The 15,983-nt window shown below is 49.1% G+C and overlaps 1 protein-coding gene across 1 annotated transcript in view; it reads right to left on the reverse strand.

The window, feature by feature from the left end:
- Positions 1 to 8,458: 8,458 nt before the first annotated feature.
- Positions 8,459 to 15,983, reverse strand: part of DYNC1LI1 (dynein cytoplasmic 1 light intermediate chain 1) — a 398,524-nt gene continuing 390,999 nt past the window's right edge. The window contains exon 13 of the mRNA XM_086942104.1: positions 8,459 to 9,401. Coding sequence (XP_086798230.1) covers positions 9,289 to 9,401 — 113 coding nt within the window. The 3' untranslated portion in view covers positions 8,459 to 9,288. The remainder of the gene's footprint in view (positions 9,402 to 15,983) is intronic.

Consider the following 15,983-nt stretch of genomic DNA (forward strand, 5'->3'; position numbering starts at 1 on the left):
CACAAGGTAGCCCGCAATGTAGGCCGCGGAGACCCTTAGTTGAGATTTGTATAGGGCCTGGTAGTGCCCCACAAACGCCTGATGTATCCTGCTTTGGGTGTACACTACCTCTCCCTCAGCTGTACGGATAGCGGATACTGGTTCCGTGCGGTTCTCCTGTCTGACCAGCCAGGCCAATAGCCTCCTGGGCTTGTCACTGTATTGGTGCACTCGCGCCGAGTGGGCCGCGAAGTTAACGTGTCGCAGCCTTTCCAGCAATGCTTCATGTTCCGCTCGGGCCTCCCTCAGCCGGTCTCCTGTGCCGCCCACCGCCTCCTGTTCCCAGCGGAGTAAGTCCGCCTCTACCCTGCGCAGTTCTGCCTCCAACTTCCTCTGTATGCTTCCCTGAGCGCTCAGGCAGTGTCCCCGTATCACCAGCTTGAAGGCGTCCCACTCCACTCTCGGGGAGGACGCTGTGTCCGAGTTGTCAGTGAAGTATTGCGCTACGCAGGCCTGCAGGGAGTCCCTAAAGGGGGCGTCTAATAGCAAAGCAGGTTGTAGCCGCCATGTAGGGATGGGTGGGTGCGGGCGTTCCCAGGCCATGTGCAGGGTGTGGGGGTTGTGGTCCGAATGTGTCCGGCCTAGGTATTGGGAGTCAGTAATGTGCGGCAGCATTTCCGTTGACACCATGTACCTGTCAAGGCGGACGTGCAGTGTGTGCGCCCCTGAGAAATATGAGTATACCCTAGCGTCTGGGTTGTGCGCGCGCCATGCATCTTTCAGGTCCCACTGTGTCGCCCACTGTGTGAGTGCCCTTGTGGCCCCCAGGGATGTTGCCTCAGGCCTGGGCGGGACCGAACGGTCCATCGCAGGGTCCAGCACCGTGTTGTAGTCGCCTCCCAGTATCCATGGGACACCGTGCCAAGGCGCCAGTTTCTCCGAAATGCGTGCCAGGAAGGTACCCTGGTCCGTGTTAGGAGCGTAAATGGACGCCAGAACTACTGGTTGCCCGTCCATGCGGCCCTTTACCAGGACATACCTCCCCTCGGGGTCTGTGTGGACTTCTGACATTGTGAAGGGTGTGCCCGGCTTCACCCACAATAGCGCTCCGTGGGCAAACGAGGAGTATTCGGTGGCATACAATTGTCCCCTCCATCTTCGCCGCAGCGCAGCCACCTCCGCCCCACTCAGATGCGTTTCTTGCAGGAGTGCGACCTGCACTTGTTGCCTTTTCAGGTAGGAGTATATTTGATACCTACGCGCAGGTGTGTGCATGCCCCTGATGTTCCAGGTACACAGTTTTATCGCAGTCATGTTGGCAGTCTACACTCCCCCCCCAACATTTCTACTAACAGCAGCTCCACCAAGTGCTCTCACATCAGTTCTCCCAGTTCTCCCGTATCCACCCCCCTCAGTACACTCAGCAATGTTCGGGAAGACATTAGGGCGGGGAAAAACAATGAATAACAATAACCAACAGCGGGCGAACCCCACTAAAATACCAAAAGGGCAGTGGCAAAACGGGCCACCGTCCATGCTCTCGAGTGAGAGAAACAACCTTACTTGTCTAAGGGGCAACGTGCGCTAAGCACAATCTCGGCAAGGAGGATATGTAGTCAGTTGGGGAAATCAAGTCCCTTCCCCGAGCCGTACAATGCGGGGTGCTGGTGGCCACCGTCTGTGCTCCGGTGCTCAGAATTACTCTGTTCGTGTGAGGCCTCAGCTGTGTGGGTCTCTGCAGGCGTGGGGCAGAGTGTCATGTGGCATGGGCCGCGGGCCTCTGTTGGGAGGAACCCCCTCCCGCCCAGGCCCGCACATGTAAACGACCAAGGTTGGGTGCATACCGAATGACAACCCCTCCATCACCCACCCCGTCAACCACCAGTGCCGCAGGGGCGTTACTCACTGTTCCAGGTCTCCACTGTTCAATCGACAGGCAGGGGGGGGGGGGGAGGGAGACATCCCCAGCAGTGGCAGGCATCATCTGCACTCCATCGTCCAGTCGACCTCTGCCGGCCCCCCCCGCCATGGCTAAACCATTGCAAACTTCACCTGCGGAATCAGTGAATCAGGTCAGAGGTTTGTGGCGTTACAACAGGCAAGTCCACTGAGATCTGTGAGTTTGGGATCCCGTATATGGCCTCATCGTCATCGCTTGGTACTGTCCGCTGGCCGTCGTCCAAGGCCGTCTCTTGTGAGGGTGGGTTGCTCCGCTGGGAAACCCTCCGGAGTGCATCGCGCTGTTCCTGGAGCATCTGGTCGAGCGGGGGGGGGGGGGGGGGGGTGGCGCGACCCTTCCTCCGTGTGCTGGGACTGTTGGGTTCTGTGCCTGCGGCGCCGCGCCCCGCCTGGCCTGGACCTCGTCTCACCTCCACGAGAGTGTTTGGGCGCTGTGTCCGTGCCCCCGTCTAGCCACTCACTGGCCTCCTCGGGGGTGCCGAAGAAGTAGGTGTTGTCCCCCGCCACCACTCTCAGTTTGGCAGGGAAGAGTAGGGAGTACTTGAGGCCCACGGTGCGTAGTCTCCGCTTCACTTCCATGAAGTCGTGCCTCTGGCGTTGTACCTGGATGGTATAATCCGGAAAGAACATGATCGTCGCATTGTCAATACGTACTTCTCCCAGTCGTCGTGCTTCCCGCAGCACCGTGTCCCTGTCTCTATAATTCAGTATCCTGAAGAGCAGTGGTCTCGGGTTGGCGCCAGTGGTATGGGGCCTCGTCGACACTCGGTGAGCGCGCTCCACAATGAAATGGGGTGATAGCGAGCCTTCGGGCAGCAGGGTCCGAAGCCAGTCTTCCACATGTTGCGCTGGGTGGTTCCCCTCCCATTTTTCAGGAACCCCCACGAGTCTGATGTTGTTGCGTCTCGCCCTCCCTTCCGCGTCCTCAGCCCTGTCTTCCAGGAACTCCACTCTGTTCAGGAGATCCTGCACCTGCCTGTCCGTCTGGGTGACCTTGGGTTCAATCTCCTTTACTGCGCCTTCCAGGGTCTTGGTCCGGTCGGATAGCTTCCTATGATCGTCTCGCAGGAGGGTCAGGTCCACAGCGACACCATCTATTTTGGTCTCCAGAGAGGTTCTGGTCTGCTGGAGCGACTGTTCCATGCGTTCCACAGCCGCCAGCACGCTGTCCAGTCTCGTGGCCAATTGTTCAGCGGCCATTTTGTGCAGCAGTTTGTCAGTCTTCCCCTTTGGCGGGGCCCCACCAGTCCCGGTGCGTGTCCGCACACCCCCGGACATGTGCAGGTGGTGTCCGTCCGGCAAAGTCGTCGCCTTCGCTGCGTCGGTGGTGGCGCCCTCCGAATCACTTCTCTCCTGGGTGAGGGGCCCAGTGGTCAGCAGCCGCCTCCTCAATCAAGGTTGTCGCTGTCGCGTCCGGGGGGGGGGGGGAGTCCGTCAGGTGGTTCCTCACCCTACCGCCCCATGGCTGCGCCTCGCCGGTCCGGGTGTAGCAAAGGCCAAGGCGGCGTGTGCAGTGCGTGTGCCCGTGGGGTCCGGACGTCACCTTCCAGGCTGGATCCTCCCGCCACGTGTGCCCCACCGTCCTCCAGGCAGCTTCCACCTCCGTGGGAGGGGGTCCGTGGGCAGGCCCGGCGTCAAAGGTCTCTTCGTATGCCCCCGGTGCAAGGGGGGGCAGCCGTTCCGTCCCCGGCAGTGGCGTGGCTCCTAGGCCGGGGGTTCAGGTCCTCAGTGTCGGGCCTGGGGGAGGCCGCTCCACGCCGGCCCCTCTGTGTCTGTTGGAGGACGGAGGGCCCTCCGGTTGTCGCCGGCTGCAGTGTGGCGTCCCGGGGGAGGGCTGCTGTCTGCCGGGGCTCCCGCTACTCCCCGTGCTTCTCCTGGGTCGCTCCCCGCCTCCCGGCTGCTTCGGGTGTGCCAAGGGGGGGCCGGGTGTGCCTCACCTCTGTCCGGGGCAGCAGGCGTGTGGAGGCCGCAGTGTGGGCGGGGGGCTCCTGTTCCCCTTTCCGTCCGGGCCCGCCTCTGGTGTCCCGCGGCTGTGTGGGGCGGCCTCCGGACCTCCGGTGTGTTCTCCCGGTGGGGCAGTGGGCGGCCCGTGGGTCTCGGGCAGTGTGGTGCAGTCGGTCCGTTTGGGCCTGCGCGCTAGGCCCAAGCCTCGGTCTCCCCTGGCTGCTCCGCCGGTCAGGTGGCGCCCAGTCCCGCAGGAGGGCTTCAGGAGAGGTCGGGGTCGGCCCCGTCGGCGTCCGGAAATGAAAATCCGCCTAAAGTGCCGCAATGGGCTCCGGGGGGGTCCGCTTGCAGTTTCGGGCGGCCACAGTGAAAATTACCGGAGAATCGGCTCAGGGAAGGGGAGCTGATCACGGAGCTCTACCCAGAAGCGTCCGTCGCCATTGCGTGCTTAGCCACGCACCCCTGGTGGAGGGTCTATATATCAGTGGTAACATGCAAGCCAGCAAATGTAAGGGACACAACAATCCAGCAAGCTCAAACCAAAAAAACATACCTCAGCAACACCACAACTACATCTCACAATGAAGTTAATGCCTGGCTGATTTACATTTCAAGATGGGAGCAGTCCACTCAGAAAGCAACCTATTGCAAAGCCTGTAAAACGCACAAAAACCACTTAACACATCAACGTCATATAAAAAGGTTAAATAAATATATGAAATTCCAGTCCATGTGCTCCAAAGATTATATCCCAGCCCACATAAGCACAATTTTAAATTGAATTTAGAAGTAGGATGAATAATGGGTCACTGGTTCAACAGGGAGAAGGAGGACACCACTATTGAGGTTGATAAGGTTTGTATGAAATGATGTAGTTGGGGACAACATATTTTAGGGCGTGGACTAAAATAAAGAGATGAGACACAGATACTCATATCTATACATGACAATACTCCCTTTTGTATGCCTGAATATTACTTGGGAGATTCAAAGAACACCTGATAATCTGGAATTGTTCAAAAATTGAAAACTTTGTGTTCTCTTGCCTTTCCTCATATACTCTATGAAATGTTTTAGACCAACTGCATGCTGACACCCCACTCGTTCAGAGGGTCTTAGATCACAAAGGTCTAGATTTTGTGTAGATCTAAATTTATTTATTTTATTTGGAAGGTTTTATATAGCGCGAACCAGACTCTTGCGAGTATCAGAACGCTTTACAGGTGCAGAGCGTCTGTCACATACACATGAAAAGATTTGAACCCATCTGGTATGAATGAATGAATGAGGTATTTGTAAAGCACAAACTGTCACTCAGAAGAGAGCATCCTGGTGCTATGCTTGGAGAACTGTGAATTCCCAGAAGTAACAAGAGGGTTAGATTAATGAAATACAGAAGGAGTCGGGAGCCTGAAATAACCAGGTTTTAAGATCTTTTTTAAACAGTGCTTCTGATTCGATAGGGCGCTTATTACTGGTAAGTAAGTTTCAGGCTTTAGAGCCTAGAATTGCAAAAGACTTTCCACTATGGGATTTTAGTCGAAACGAAGGTGGTTTCAATAGATTCTCAGTGGAGGATCTTGGCCGTTGTTGAGGCAGGTAATGACAAAAAAGGTCAGAGAGATTTGGGACTAGTTCGATTGAAAGCTCTGTGGGCCAACAAAAGTAATTTGAAAAGGATCCTTTTGGGGATGGAGAGCCAATGCAGTTTGTTAAGTGCAGCAGAAGCAGAGCAGTCTAGCTGCAGATATCTGTAGTTCTGGAGTTTGCGATTGATAAATTTGGAACAGCATGCATACAGACTGTTACAATAGTCTAATCTTGCCAGGGTTAGTGCAGAGGCAGGAGATTAAAGAAGGATTTCAATGATTTTATGAGACTGCAATAAGATTATCAGTGGTTTAACAAACGCGACCTTATCCATGTTCCAATCAATCAATCAGTGGGTTTTTGTAAAGCGCAGGTGGTCACCCCGGGGGGTCACTGGGTTTCTGTGAGCTTTGGTCGAAGATCCAAGTCTTGGTCTTTTTCCTGAAGTCTTCAAGCGATGAGGAGGTACATAGGTGGAGCAGCAGGTCGCTCCAGAATTTGGCGGCAAAGTTGAAGGAACGCGCGGGGAACGTGAGTCAGCGCCAGGGAGGAGGAGCAGAGCTCTCTGGTTTGCCGGTGGAACTTCATGTAGTGGTTGATGTAGGTGGGTTCGCGATTGTGGAGGGACTAGTAGGCGTGCATGAGGAGTTTGAAGAGGCATCTTTCTTGGACAGGGAGCCAGTGGAGAGCTTTGCGGAGCGTGAGATGCTGGTTCTTCTGGGGAGGTTGAGGATGAGCCTTGCTGCTGAGGTCTGGATGGTCTGGAGGAGGCAGGGCAGAATATTTCCTCAGAACAGTGTAAAAGAAAACAGTAAGAGGATGATAAGCTAGGGGTCCATCAACAAGTTTTGCGGAGCCTCCAACAACAATTGGCATAATGTCCTCCCATTCTCGGTGTGTCACAAGTGTTGTAGGCATATTTTAATTTGGTTTCATCACTCTCATTGAAGCATACGTGGTCACAGAATTTCTAGTCCTCCTGAAATTTGACATCAAATACAGCCAAGTCAGACTTTGATCTGAAATGGAGAATGGACTTCTAAGGATTCAGGGTACACATGGAGACCGTCTCCTAGAGTCTCCTGGCAGTCAAGTTCAAACCAACCAGCAAAGACATCCGATGAGCTTTGAATTATGGGACCATGCCCTGCAGAGACTGACTAGACAAGTTGGTCTTCTATTATCCTCAATCCAGACCATCTTTAGCAGCGTACTCCATTGATTGGGAATAACACTGATTAGCATTAAAATGGGTATTAGTAGACCTGTTAATTAGAGCACTTCTAAATGACACTACCGTGAAACGTTTTTATAAGAAAACAAGTTCTTACCAGGCACTGCCACAATGCAAACTCCTGTAGCTTAGGAAAGGACCGGTTACCCCAGAGGTCAGGACAGCACTCCAAATTCTGCTGCAATACGTGGTGGGCTGGAATGGCATAGCAATCTTCGATAGGATTCACAGATGTAAAGATCAAAAAGGAAGCCATGAGGTACAGTTAAAGTATGAGAAGTATCATTTTGACAGTGAAATTAGTAGATGGAGACATCTATAATAGCAGATGGATAACAGTTAATAATGGGGATATTTTCACTGAGGGGGTTTTGGTGACATCAAATAGATAACAAGAGTGAACCGATATTTTTGGGTGATGCATGGCCCACCTAAAACATCTTCACTAACTTTCACAAACCAGGCGGAGGAAGAGAAGTCCAGGACAGCCACACACGTCTAACCCTGCCTAACCCCCATGCCCCCCAGCCCCAGGTTACACCTGGTGTCCTCCTACACACACCAACCACTCTTTCCATCACACGCCTTTCCCCCCTCAAAAAAAGAAAGGAATACCCAGCATCCCACCACTCAAGCTCCATCCTCCAACAGTACCTCCCGCCCACAACATTAAAAAATATATATATGTACGTGGTGTCCTGTCACCTACCCCCAATACCCTTTGCAATTATCATCCGAGTAAAAGCTTCTTATCCATGTGTATATTACAATTGGCTTTTGGGTTAAAATCTGCAGTGTTCCATTTGAGCTGTGCGGAAGTCTGAACGCATGAGATATATATAGATGATTCTATTCAATGAATAGAGGCGATTTCAGTAGTTCCAAGAGGATCTAGTTGTTTATTTCCTTTATTTTCTTGTACGGTTATAAATTGTTGCCTTTCAGTTGTTCGATCATTAACATTTTTATTGATATTTCTAGTTTTTTTTTCCAGAGTGTGAAGTAGGGTCTTTTCAGTTATAGTTATTTACAAGGAATAAATGATGAAAAAGGGTTTTTAATCATGGAGCGGAGTTGTAATGGGTGTTGTCCCCAAACAGTTAAAGGCCACCCTATGTTGCTTATTGAAGAGGCTAGTTCTTCACTTTACACTGTACCCATGAAGCCCTTTGTTGTAAATGAATCCGCTTTGTACTGAAGGTGGTTGTTTCGACCTCTGGCACAACCAAAACTGATACAAAAAGAACTGAGATAAACACAGAAGTTCCATCGGTGCTGGCTTGGGTCCAAATCACACTAGGAAAGAAAACTGTGTGTCAGCTTTTACTAACAAAGAGGAAGGGGTAATGCAAAACTGGAGCACTAACACATTAATTTAAGAAAACAGAATGTAGTATCACAGGGGCAAAATTCCTCCTATTCTCTCGAGGAGATGGCCACATTTTAAAATAACAAAGGATATCTACGATTTCCGACCCAATGACTGGCAAGGTCACATTATTTCCCAGTACCCCAAACCCTAATTTTAAACCTTGGCAAAAGGCATGACTCATAAGTGAGGCTACTAAAATCAACCAGACAGCCTTTAAACCAATATAAAGTATTTAGAAGATGGTTACAAATGAAAGTGGGTCATTGCTCACTCATCGCTATCAAAGGTCACTTTACAATGACAGAAATAAAAGTATCTCTAAATTATTTTTAGATTGGCCAGTTTCATTTTAACACAAATAAAGACAATTAAGACATTGATACTGTATGCAGAGAATAAATACAACTTTATTAACCGATGACAGTTTTATTGACTCATTTGATATCACTGTAACATGGGAAACAGAAGGTATGCATTAAGGTCGAACCACATACTGACCAAGTTCGAAAATGACATCCTGTACAACCACCTCTATCGTGTTACAGAGTAAAAAAAGATCCCACACAATTTGTTTATTCAGTGCTTGAAATGATCACAGGGTGATTAATTCCATCAATACTGTAAACCATCATAGGTAACAAATCTTTAGTAAAGCTTCGAATGTAGTGTGCATTTACAGTTCACGTTAGATACAGGGTTTTACAACTATATCCTAAAATTAAATGTGATTTTATTAGGTCTGTAATTGTTAGGGGTTTAGGATCTAATCAAGCATACTTTAGTTACTGAACAAAAGTGGGGATTTTATTTAATCTTTAATTCAGTTTCACTAAAAAGTTGGCACAAAACAAATTAAGCACCCCTGCTAAAAATGACCGAATATTTCCCTAACTTTATAAGCAGCTAATAGCATGAGGTGGTCAACAAGGCATAGTTGCTGTTTTACAGTCTATTAGTACTGTACGGATATCAAAGGTTTAAAAAAAATCTGAATATACACAATGTAAACATTAGTCTTGTATAGTTTCCCCTTCTTCCTTGAGCACAGCTCCCATTTACTAAGCAGGGGTCACACAAAATAACTCAAGACTTTGATTGCCTGTAGTCCTCTGGGGTGGAAAGGGAAGTGTATCAGCTCTATAGTTCCACAATTACTGACGAAGGAGAAGGCAATGGCCTATTTAAATAATCTTGTCTGCATTTTGCATCTTCACGAAGCTTCTCCTTCCGAAGGGGATGTAGGTGTTGTAGGAGAATCGATGTCAGGCCTCTGGGCAATTCTTTCCAACTCTGCTTCAGCATCTGTTAATATAGATTTCTGGCCTGCATATTAAAAGAGAGGGGGGTTATACTACACATTTGTATGTAAAACTAGTAACTTACTAGCAGTGCTGCTTTACTACATTTTCTTTAAAGACAATTGTTTTTTGCATTTTTAGGTTTGGCATGACAACGCAGCTGCCAAAGGACACGCCGTTACCAATTCTTTTAAATATGCATAATTTAGGCTTTAGGTCCACCAAGAGGATTGTTATTCTCTCACCTCATGCTACTTGCTGTTTGGTCTATCATTCCGCCTAGAAATACACGAGTGACTATTTCACATCTGGAAAGTGCACTGGTTTATCACACTATCTGCACATTCAAATCTTTATCTCAGTCACATTCTTTACAGTAACCAATCTTTTTTTTCTACTTTTCCCACCAGAACTGGCAAAGCCAAAAGATCTAGCCCTAATGTTAGGCACATAGTTTCTGCATGTCTGTTGGAACGCCAAGGCTGGTATTCAGAGTAAAAAACAAGTTGCTTACCTGCACACTGTGATTCTCCGGTGTTGAGTTCTTTCATAGTTTCACATGTGTCAATCTCCGCCCCCATTGAGGTGTGAGTCCCACAGTAATTAAAATAAGAAGTGTAAGGTAATGCATTGTTTGCACTTCTTGTTATTAGGAATATGGAATAGGCATCCTGGAGTCATAGGGAGGTCATGAAATATCTTGGGTGTAAAAACTGCAGAACATCCTTCAAAGTGGCCATCCTGCTTTTTCACATATCTGGTTAACTCTCTCAAGTCCAACACCTGTATCCATTTGCTGATCTTTCTTTTAAGACTAAAACATTTTAATAGAAAACTGTGTTCTGGGAAGCGTAATGGACTTTCTCTGTGGCCTTCTTGCATAAGAGTGACTGTATTTCCTTTTTTAACAGACCAAGATATTGATTTTTCCTCCTGCGAGGTTGATTTTGAGGTTAATGAATAAAATTGAGGGTGTGACCATATCAAACTAGGTTTAGCACTCCGCGATCTAAAGCAATATTACTCCAGTTGCTGTAAAAGCCAGAAATACTTCCGCTCTCCAATGGAGGAGTTGTAGGGATGGTGACTGATGCCAAGGGATTGTCACCGATGTCTTGTTTACAGACCTTGTCCTGTAACAGTTGTCTACTGGCTAGAGGTTTGAATAGGCAGCCGTGGGCGGAGCGCTTTATTGCTGCTGTGACTACGGAAAACATTGCCTTGCTAAAACTGTTGTTAGGGTTGAAACCTATTGGATTGGTAGCCTCTTTTTTTTCGAATATTACTCCCCCACCTCTCACTCCCAGAAAGAGATGATAATGTTGTTCCTCAGAGATCTGGTTGGCTCTGTGTCGCATTTTGCCCGTAGGGGATCTTCAACATGTTTCCCAAACAAAGTCTCACTGTCAAAAGGCAAGTCCAGAATCTTTGACTAAACCTCTGGTCTCAAAGATGTTGCCTTCAACCAGCATTCAGATCTTAATACAGCTGCCCCTGCTGGCTGTCAAAAACCTATAGAAGCAATTGTCCATACCTGTACTGATGATCCCAGAAGACATCAGTTCCCCTTCCTAAAAAATTGTATTAGCATCTTTACATGTGTCTTCAGGCAACAAGTCTACGATTACCCCAACTTCTGACCATATTTGGCAGAATGGCCAAAGCACTGGTTGCTGTAATGGTTATAGCACCCATAGCTGAAAATCTTTCTCCCAATATTGTATTGACGACTATCCTCCATATCAGGAGGTATGGAAGAAATGTGTTACTTACCTGTAACTGCAGTTATCCAGTATTGGTATCTTTCATACATTCACATGCCTGAATCATTCCCTGTCGTCGGGATGGGAGTCCCCGGTACATAAATGAAGTAATGTCTCATTAGACATATAGAGTAATAGGCCAAGGGCCTTACATTAGTAACATATTCATGTCCTTTTGTAAAAAGGACCAAACTCTAGAGAAGAGCCAATCAGCAATCACCACCCTCTAGAACACTCTTGGAAGGAGCTCTAGTCTCTCAGATTTTTTTAAGCACAGTGCTAAGTAGGTGTATCACAGAGAACTAAGTGAGCCCTTACAGGGGAGGTGGGTGGGTTGCATGTCAATCTATGAAAGATATCAATACTGGATAACTGCAGTTACAGGTAAGTAACACATTTCTTATCCAGTATTAGGGTATCTTTCATAGATTCACATGCCTGAATCAGAGTAGCAAGCAATGATAAGCACATTTCGGATGGTACAGCCTATACGAATTCACCAGATAATAACATATCAATGTGAAACATAGAAAGTACCAAGCTGCAATCAAAGAGACCAGTAAAGAACACAATAAAGAAATGTGCGTATAAAAGCAAGGATGGTGGGATGAAAAGAAGGCTTACCTCTATTGAAATAGATGACGTTGCACCGCCTGTCCCACTGCAGCATCCTTCATGAGTTCCGTATCCAAGCAGTAATGCTTGGTAAATGTATGCGGCGTCTTTCATGTTGCCGCTCTGCAAATGTCTGTGATAGGAACACCTGCAAAGAGTGCCATGGAGGTAGAAATCGCCCTATTGGAATGGACTTGAACCTTGGAACGCAAGGGTTGACCCGCTTGCTGGTGACAGAAAGTAATAGCTCCAGAGATCCAACGAGAGATACTTTGTTTAATAAGTGGAAGGCCTTTCCTAGGTCGACTGTAAGCCACAAAGAGTTGGTTTGATTTACGGAATGACTTAGTCCTGTTAAGGTAGAATTTGAGGCAACATTTAAGGTCTAGAGAGTGTAGAGCTCTCTCTGCCGCCGTATGAGGATATGGAAAGAAGGTCCGTAAGACAATAGGCTCATTGAGGTGAATGTCTGATGGGACTTTGGGCACAAACGTAGGATTAGTTCGCAGTATAACCCGGTCATGTTTGAATTGAAGAAAAGGGTCTTGAACTGAAAATGCATGAAGCTCACTTACTCGCCTTGCAGAGGTTCCAAGAAAGATATTAAGGATCTGCTCTGTGTGATGGCTCAAAAGGGTGTTTCGTAAGCTGAGCCAGAACTGTGTTGAGTTGCCAAGTGGGAGGCAGAGACTTTACGGGAGGAAAAGTTCTGAATAGGCCTTTGAGAAAGTGCTTAATCAACCTATTAGACCAAAGAGAAGGGCCTGCGGAAGATCTCCTGAAACATAAATAAATAAATATTGCGGCCAGGTGGCGAAGGTAAGGTAATATCTGTTCTGGAGAATACGAAGGAGGGTGTATTTTTGCTGACTTACACCAGATGCAGAATCTCTTCCATTTTAAGGAATATGTTATCTTAGTACTGTCGGCTCGAGCCAAGCCAGAGCTGCCCTGCAGTCCGGAGGAATGTCTAGGCCATGGAACTCTCGGAACTCAGGAGCCAAGCCGATAATTTGAGAGATGCTGTATCCGGTTGTTGGACTGGTCCTCGGTTCATTGTGAGGAGTGAGGGACCGGTTTCAGAGGGATTGGCAGTTCCACGTGGAGAAGATGGAGTTTCGTGAACCAATGCTGGCGTGGCCAGGCTGGAGCTATCAGGATTACCCTGCAGGGTTCTGCCTTCAATTTCCTGAGGACCCTGGGAATTAGAGGAATCGGTGGAAAAGCATATGCAAAGACGTTGAACCACGCGATCGAAAATGCATTCCCTAGTGATCCCTGTTGGGTATGCCACCTTGCAAAGTATTGGCATTTGGCGTTCTGCTTGGTAGCGAATAAGTCCAAGAGAGGGGTGCCCCGTTTGGAGAATATGCGGTCAAGAGTCCGCTGGTTCAACTCCCATTCGTGACATGTTGTTTGTTGCCTGCTTAGTGAGTCCTAGTTTGTTGTCTGTTCCTGGAACATATTCTGCTCAAGGGGAAATGTTGTGATGCAGTAACCAGTTCCAGATCTTTTGAGATTCGTGAGAGAGTGCTAGTGAACGAGTACCTCCCTGTTTGTTCAGGTAGTGCATTGTCGTAGTATTGTCCATCCGGACAAGCACTAGAGAACCTTTGATCCTGGGAAGGAATGCCAGGAGAGCCAGATAGACAGCTTGTAGCTCGAGGAGGTTTATGTGACAAATCAACGCCGTCTCCTCGTCGTGCTTCAACATCCAGCGCATGTTACGTAAGATCTTCCGGTGGATCCCCACCGAGACCAGGAAGACGGTCACCCAGGCCCTCGTCACCAGCCGTCTGGACTACGGCAACTCCCTCTACGCCGGTACCACCGCCAAACTCCAGAAGAGACTCCAGCGGATCCAGAACGCCTCAGCACGACTCATCCTGGACATCCCCGTCGCAGCCACATCTCCGGACATCTGAGAGACCTGCACTGGCTCCCGGTCAACAAGAGAATCACCTTCCGTCTCCTCAACCACGCACACAAAGCCCTACACAACCAAGGCCCAGGATACCTCAACAGCCGCCTGAACTTCTACGCTACCACACGCCAGCTTCGATCGACCGGCCACGCCCTCGCCGCCGTCCCCCGCTTCCGAAGGGCAACCAGAGGGGGAAGGTCCTTCTCCTACCTGGCTGCCAAGACTTGGAACTCCCTCCCGACCCACTTCCGCCTGACCCAGGACCACCTCGCCTTCAGGAAGCAGCTCAAGACTTGGCTGTTCGAGCAGTAGCGGACCCCCCCCTCCCCTAGCGCCTTGAGACCCTCCGGGTGAGTAGTGCGCTATATAAATGCTTTGATTGATTGATTGATTGTGAAGCTTCCGTTCTGAAGGAGACCACTTTCTGCTGATTCAGAGTTCTTGGAGGAAAGCTCCCCAACCCTCCAGGGACGCATCTGCTGCGATGATCTGAGGAGAAGCTTGGAGCAAGAAGGGCAGGCCTTGAGAAAGATGTTGTGGATGAGTCCATCTGAGGGGTCACCTGAATGACGTCGATGGATCCTTTGGATTGAATCCATTGGGCCGACAGTGCTTCTTGGAGAGGGCGCATGTGGAGAGGACAGTAGGGAACCAGCAGAATACAGTATGACATCATTCCTAGAAGGGATTTGAAGAGGCATACTGAGAGAGACTTCTTGGATTTTATGTGATTTGCCAAATGAAGAAGTTTGTCCTGTCGCTCTTGTGACGGAAAAGCTTTCATCTGGGTTGTGTCGAGAGTAGCAACCAGAAAGGTTATTCGCTGAGAAGGTTGAAGGACAGACTTGTTCTGATTGAGAGTGAGTCCTAGACAACTGAAAAGCTGTAAACAGGCGTCGGAAGACTTGGTTGCACCTTCTAGAGAAGGTGCCTTGACGAGCCAGTCGTCGAGGGAGGGAAAGACCTGATGGTGTTGTTGCATGAGATATGCAGCCACTGGAGAAAGGCACTTCGAAACAATGCGTGGAGCTGACTCGAGTCCGAAATTAGCGGATTTTATCGCTACAGCAGCAGGAAGAGATTACAAGTCACGATCAAAATTAAAAACAGATTAGAATCCTGATCAAGTGTTGAGACTTCATACAGCCTCCAATACCCCTTTTGAACTTAGATCTGAATCATGATCAGTTATTGAGACCTGATACACACAGCATCCACACCATTTGACTTGAGTCTGACTGAGTGAAGGAGACTATGGGCTCCTGCTAGGACAACAGCCCTACTATTAAGAGTGACCACACTGGCACCCCATGAGCCCTCCTGTGCCTGATTAGGCTGTCCAATATCTGTCCAAGTCCTGATGAAGACTGTAGGAGAGTAGGGTCTGCAATCCTATGATCACCCAGATTTTTTGCTTTTGTTTCACTGGTTTACGACTTTCTCTGGCTGTGGGCCTGCCAATCAGACCCACAGCCTGGCTGTTCTCTCTCTAAATTACGATATGTGCCCTAGGTGCATTTACCAATTGGTACTGGGCCACCTTATCAGACCCTGTAACCCAGGGCATAGGTGTACCCAGGGCCGCCAGGGGCTGCAGCATGTATTATGCCACCCCTGGCTGGCCTCCTAAATCTGACACAACTGGCTGCATGACAGCTGGGGCAAAGTCGTGTAATCACCCTTTGCTTTAGATATAGTAGCCCTATATCTAACCCTCCAATGGACACCCGAGTTCCTATCAGTCACTCCTATGGCAGGCCTTGACAATCCTGAAGGCAGAGTGCATGGGCTCGTGTGAACTAAGCTCTGGCCCGAGCCGAGCCCGGTTGCAGCTTGCGGAACCAAGACCCAATGGCTGTTCCATGATAACGCGTACCATATCGGTAACTTCGGTGTCGCGTTATCAAGACATGTCGAGTAAGGTGTCATACGAATCGGGATGCTGCCCTCTCACCAACTCTGGCGACGAGGTTAGCATTCCGCCCTTCTAGAGGGACACGACATGTACGTAACTGTGAACCCCGGTTAAAGTTAACGAAAGCCTCAGCTCCACAAAATGGATGCTGCCACCACAGACACGAGTCTGACCTCCTGCTGCTGGGAGTCCTTCCAGCGAGGAGCACTTGGACAAAGGGTTTCCTGTCAAGGGCGGTGTTCGCACCGTCCCAGACAGGGTTTGTGTATTCTGGGTAGGTAGGGCTTTTGCGAGAAGGTGACTGCGGAGTGGCACCCCGGTGCTCACTACGCATCTGCCGGTTAGAACCAGTTCCAGGGGCGACAGCCCTGGCCTGGGGAAAGTCCGGCA

Source organism: Lissotriton vulgaris, chromosome 10, assembly GCF_964263255.1.
Source record: "Lissotriton vulgaris chromosome 10, aLisVul1.2, whole genome shotgun sequence".
NCBI lineage: Eukaryota > Metazoa > Chordata > Amphibia > Caudata > Salamandridae > Lissotriton > Lissotriton vulgaris.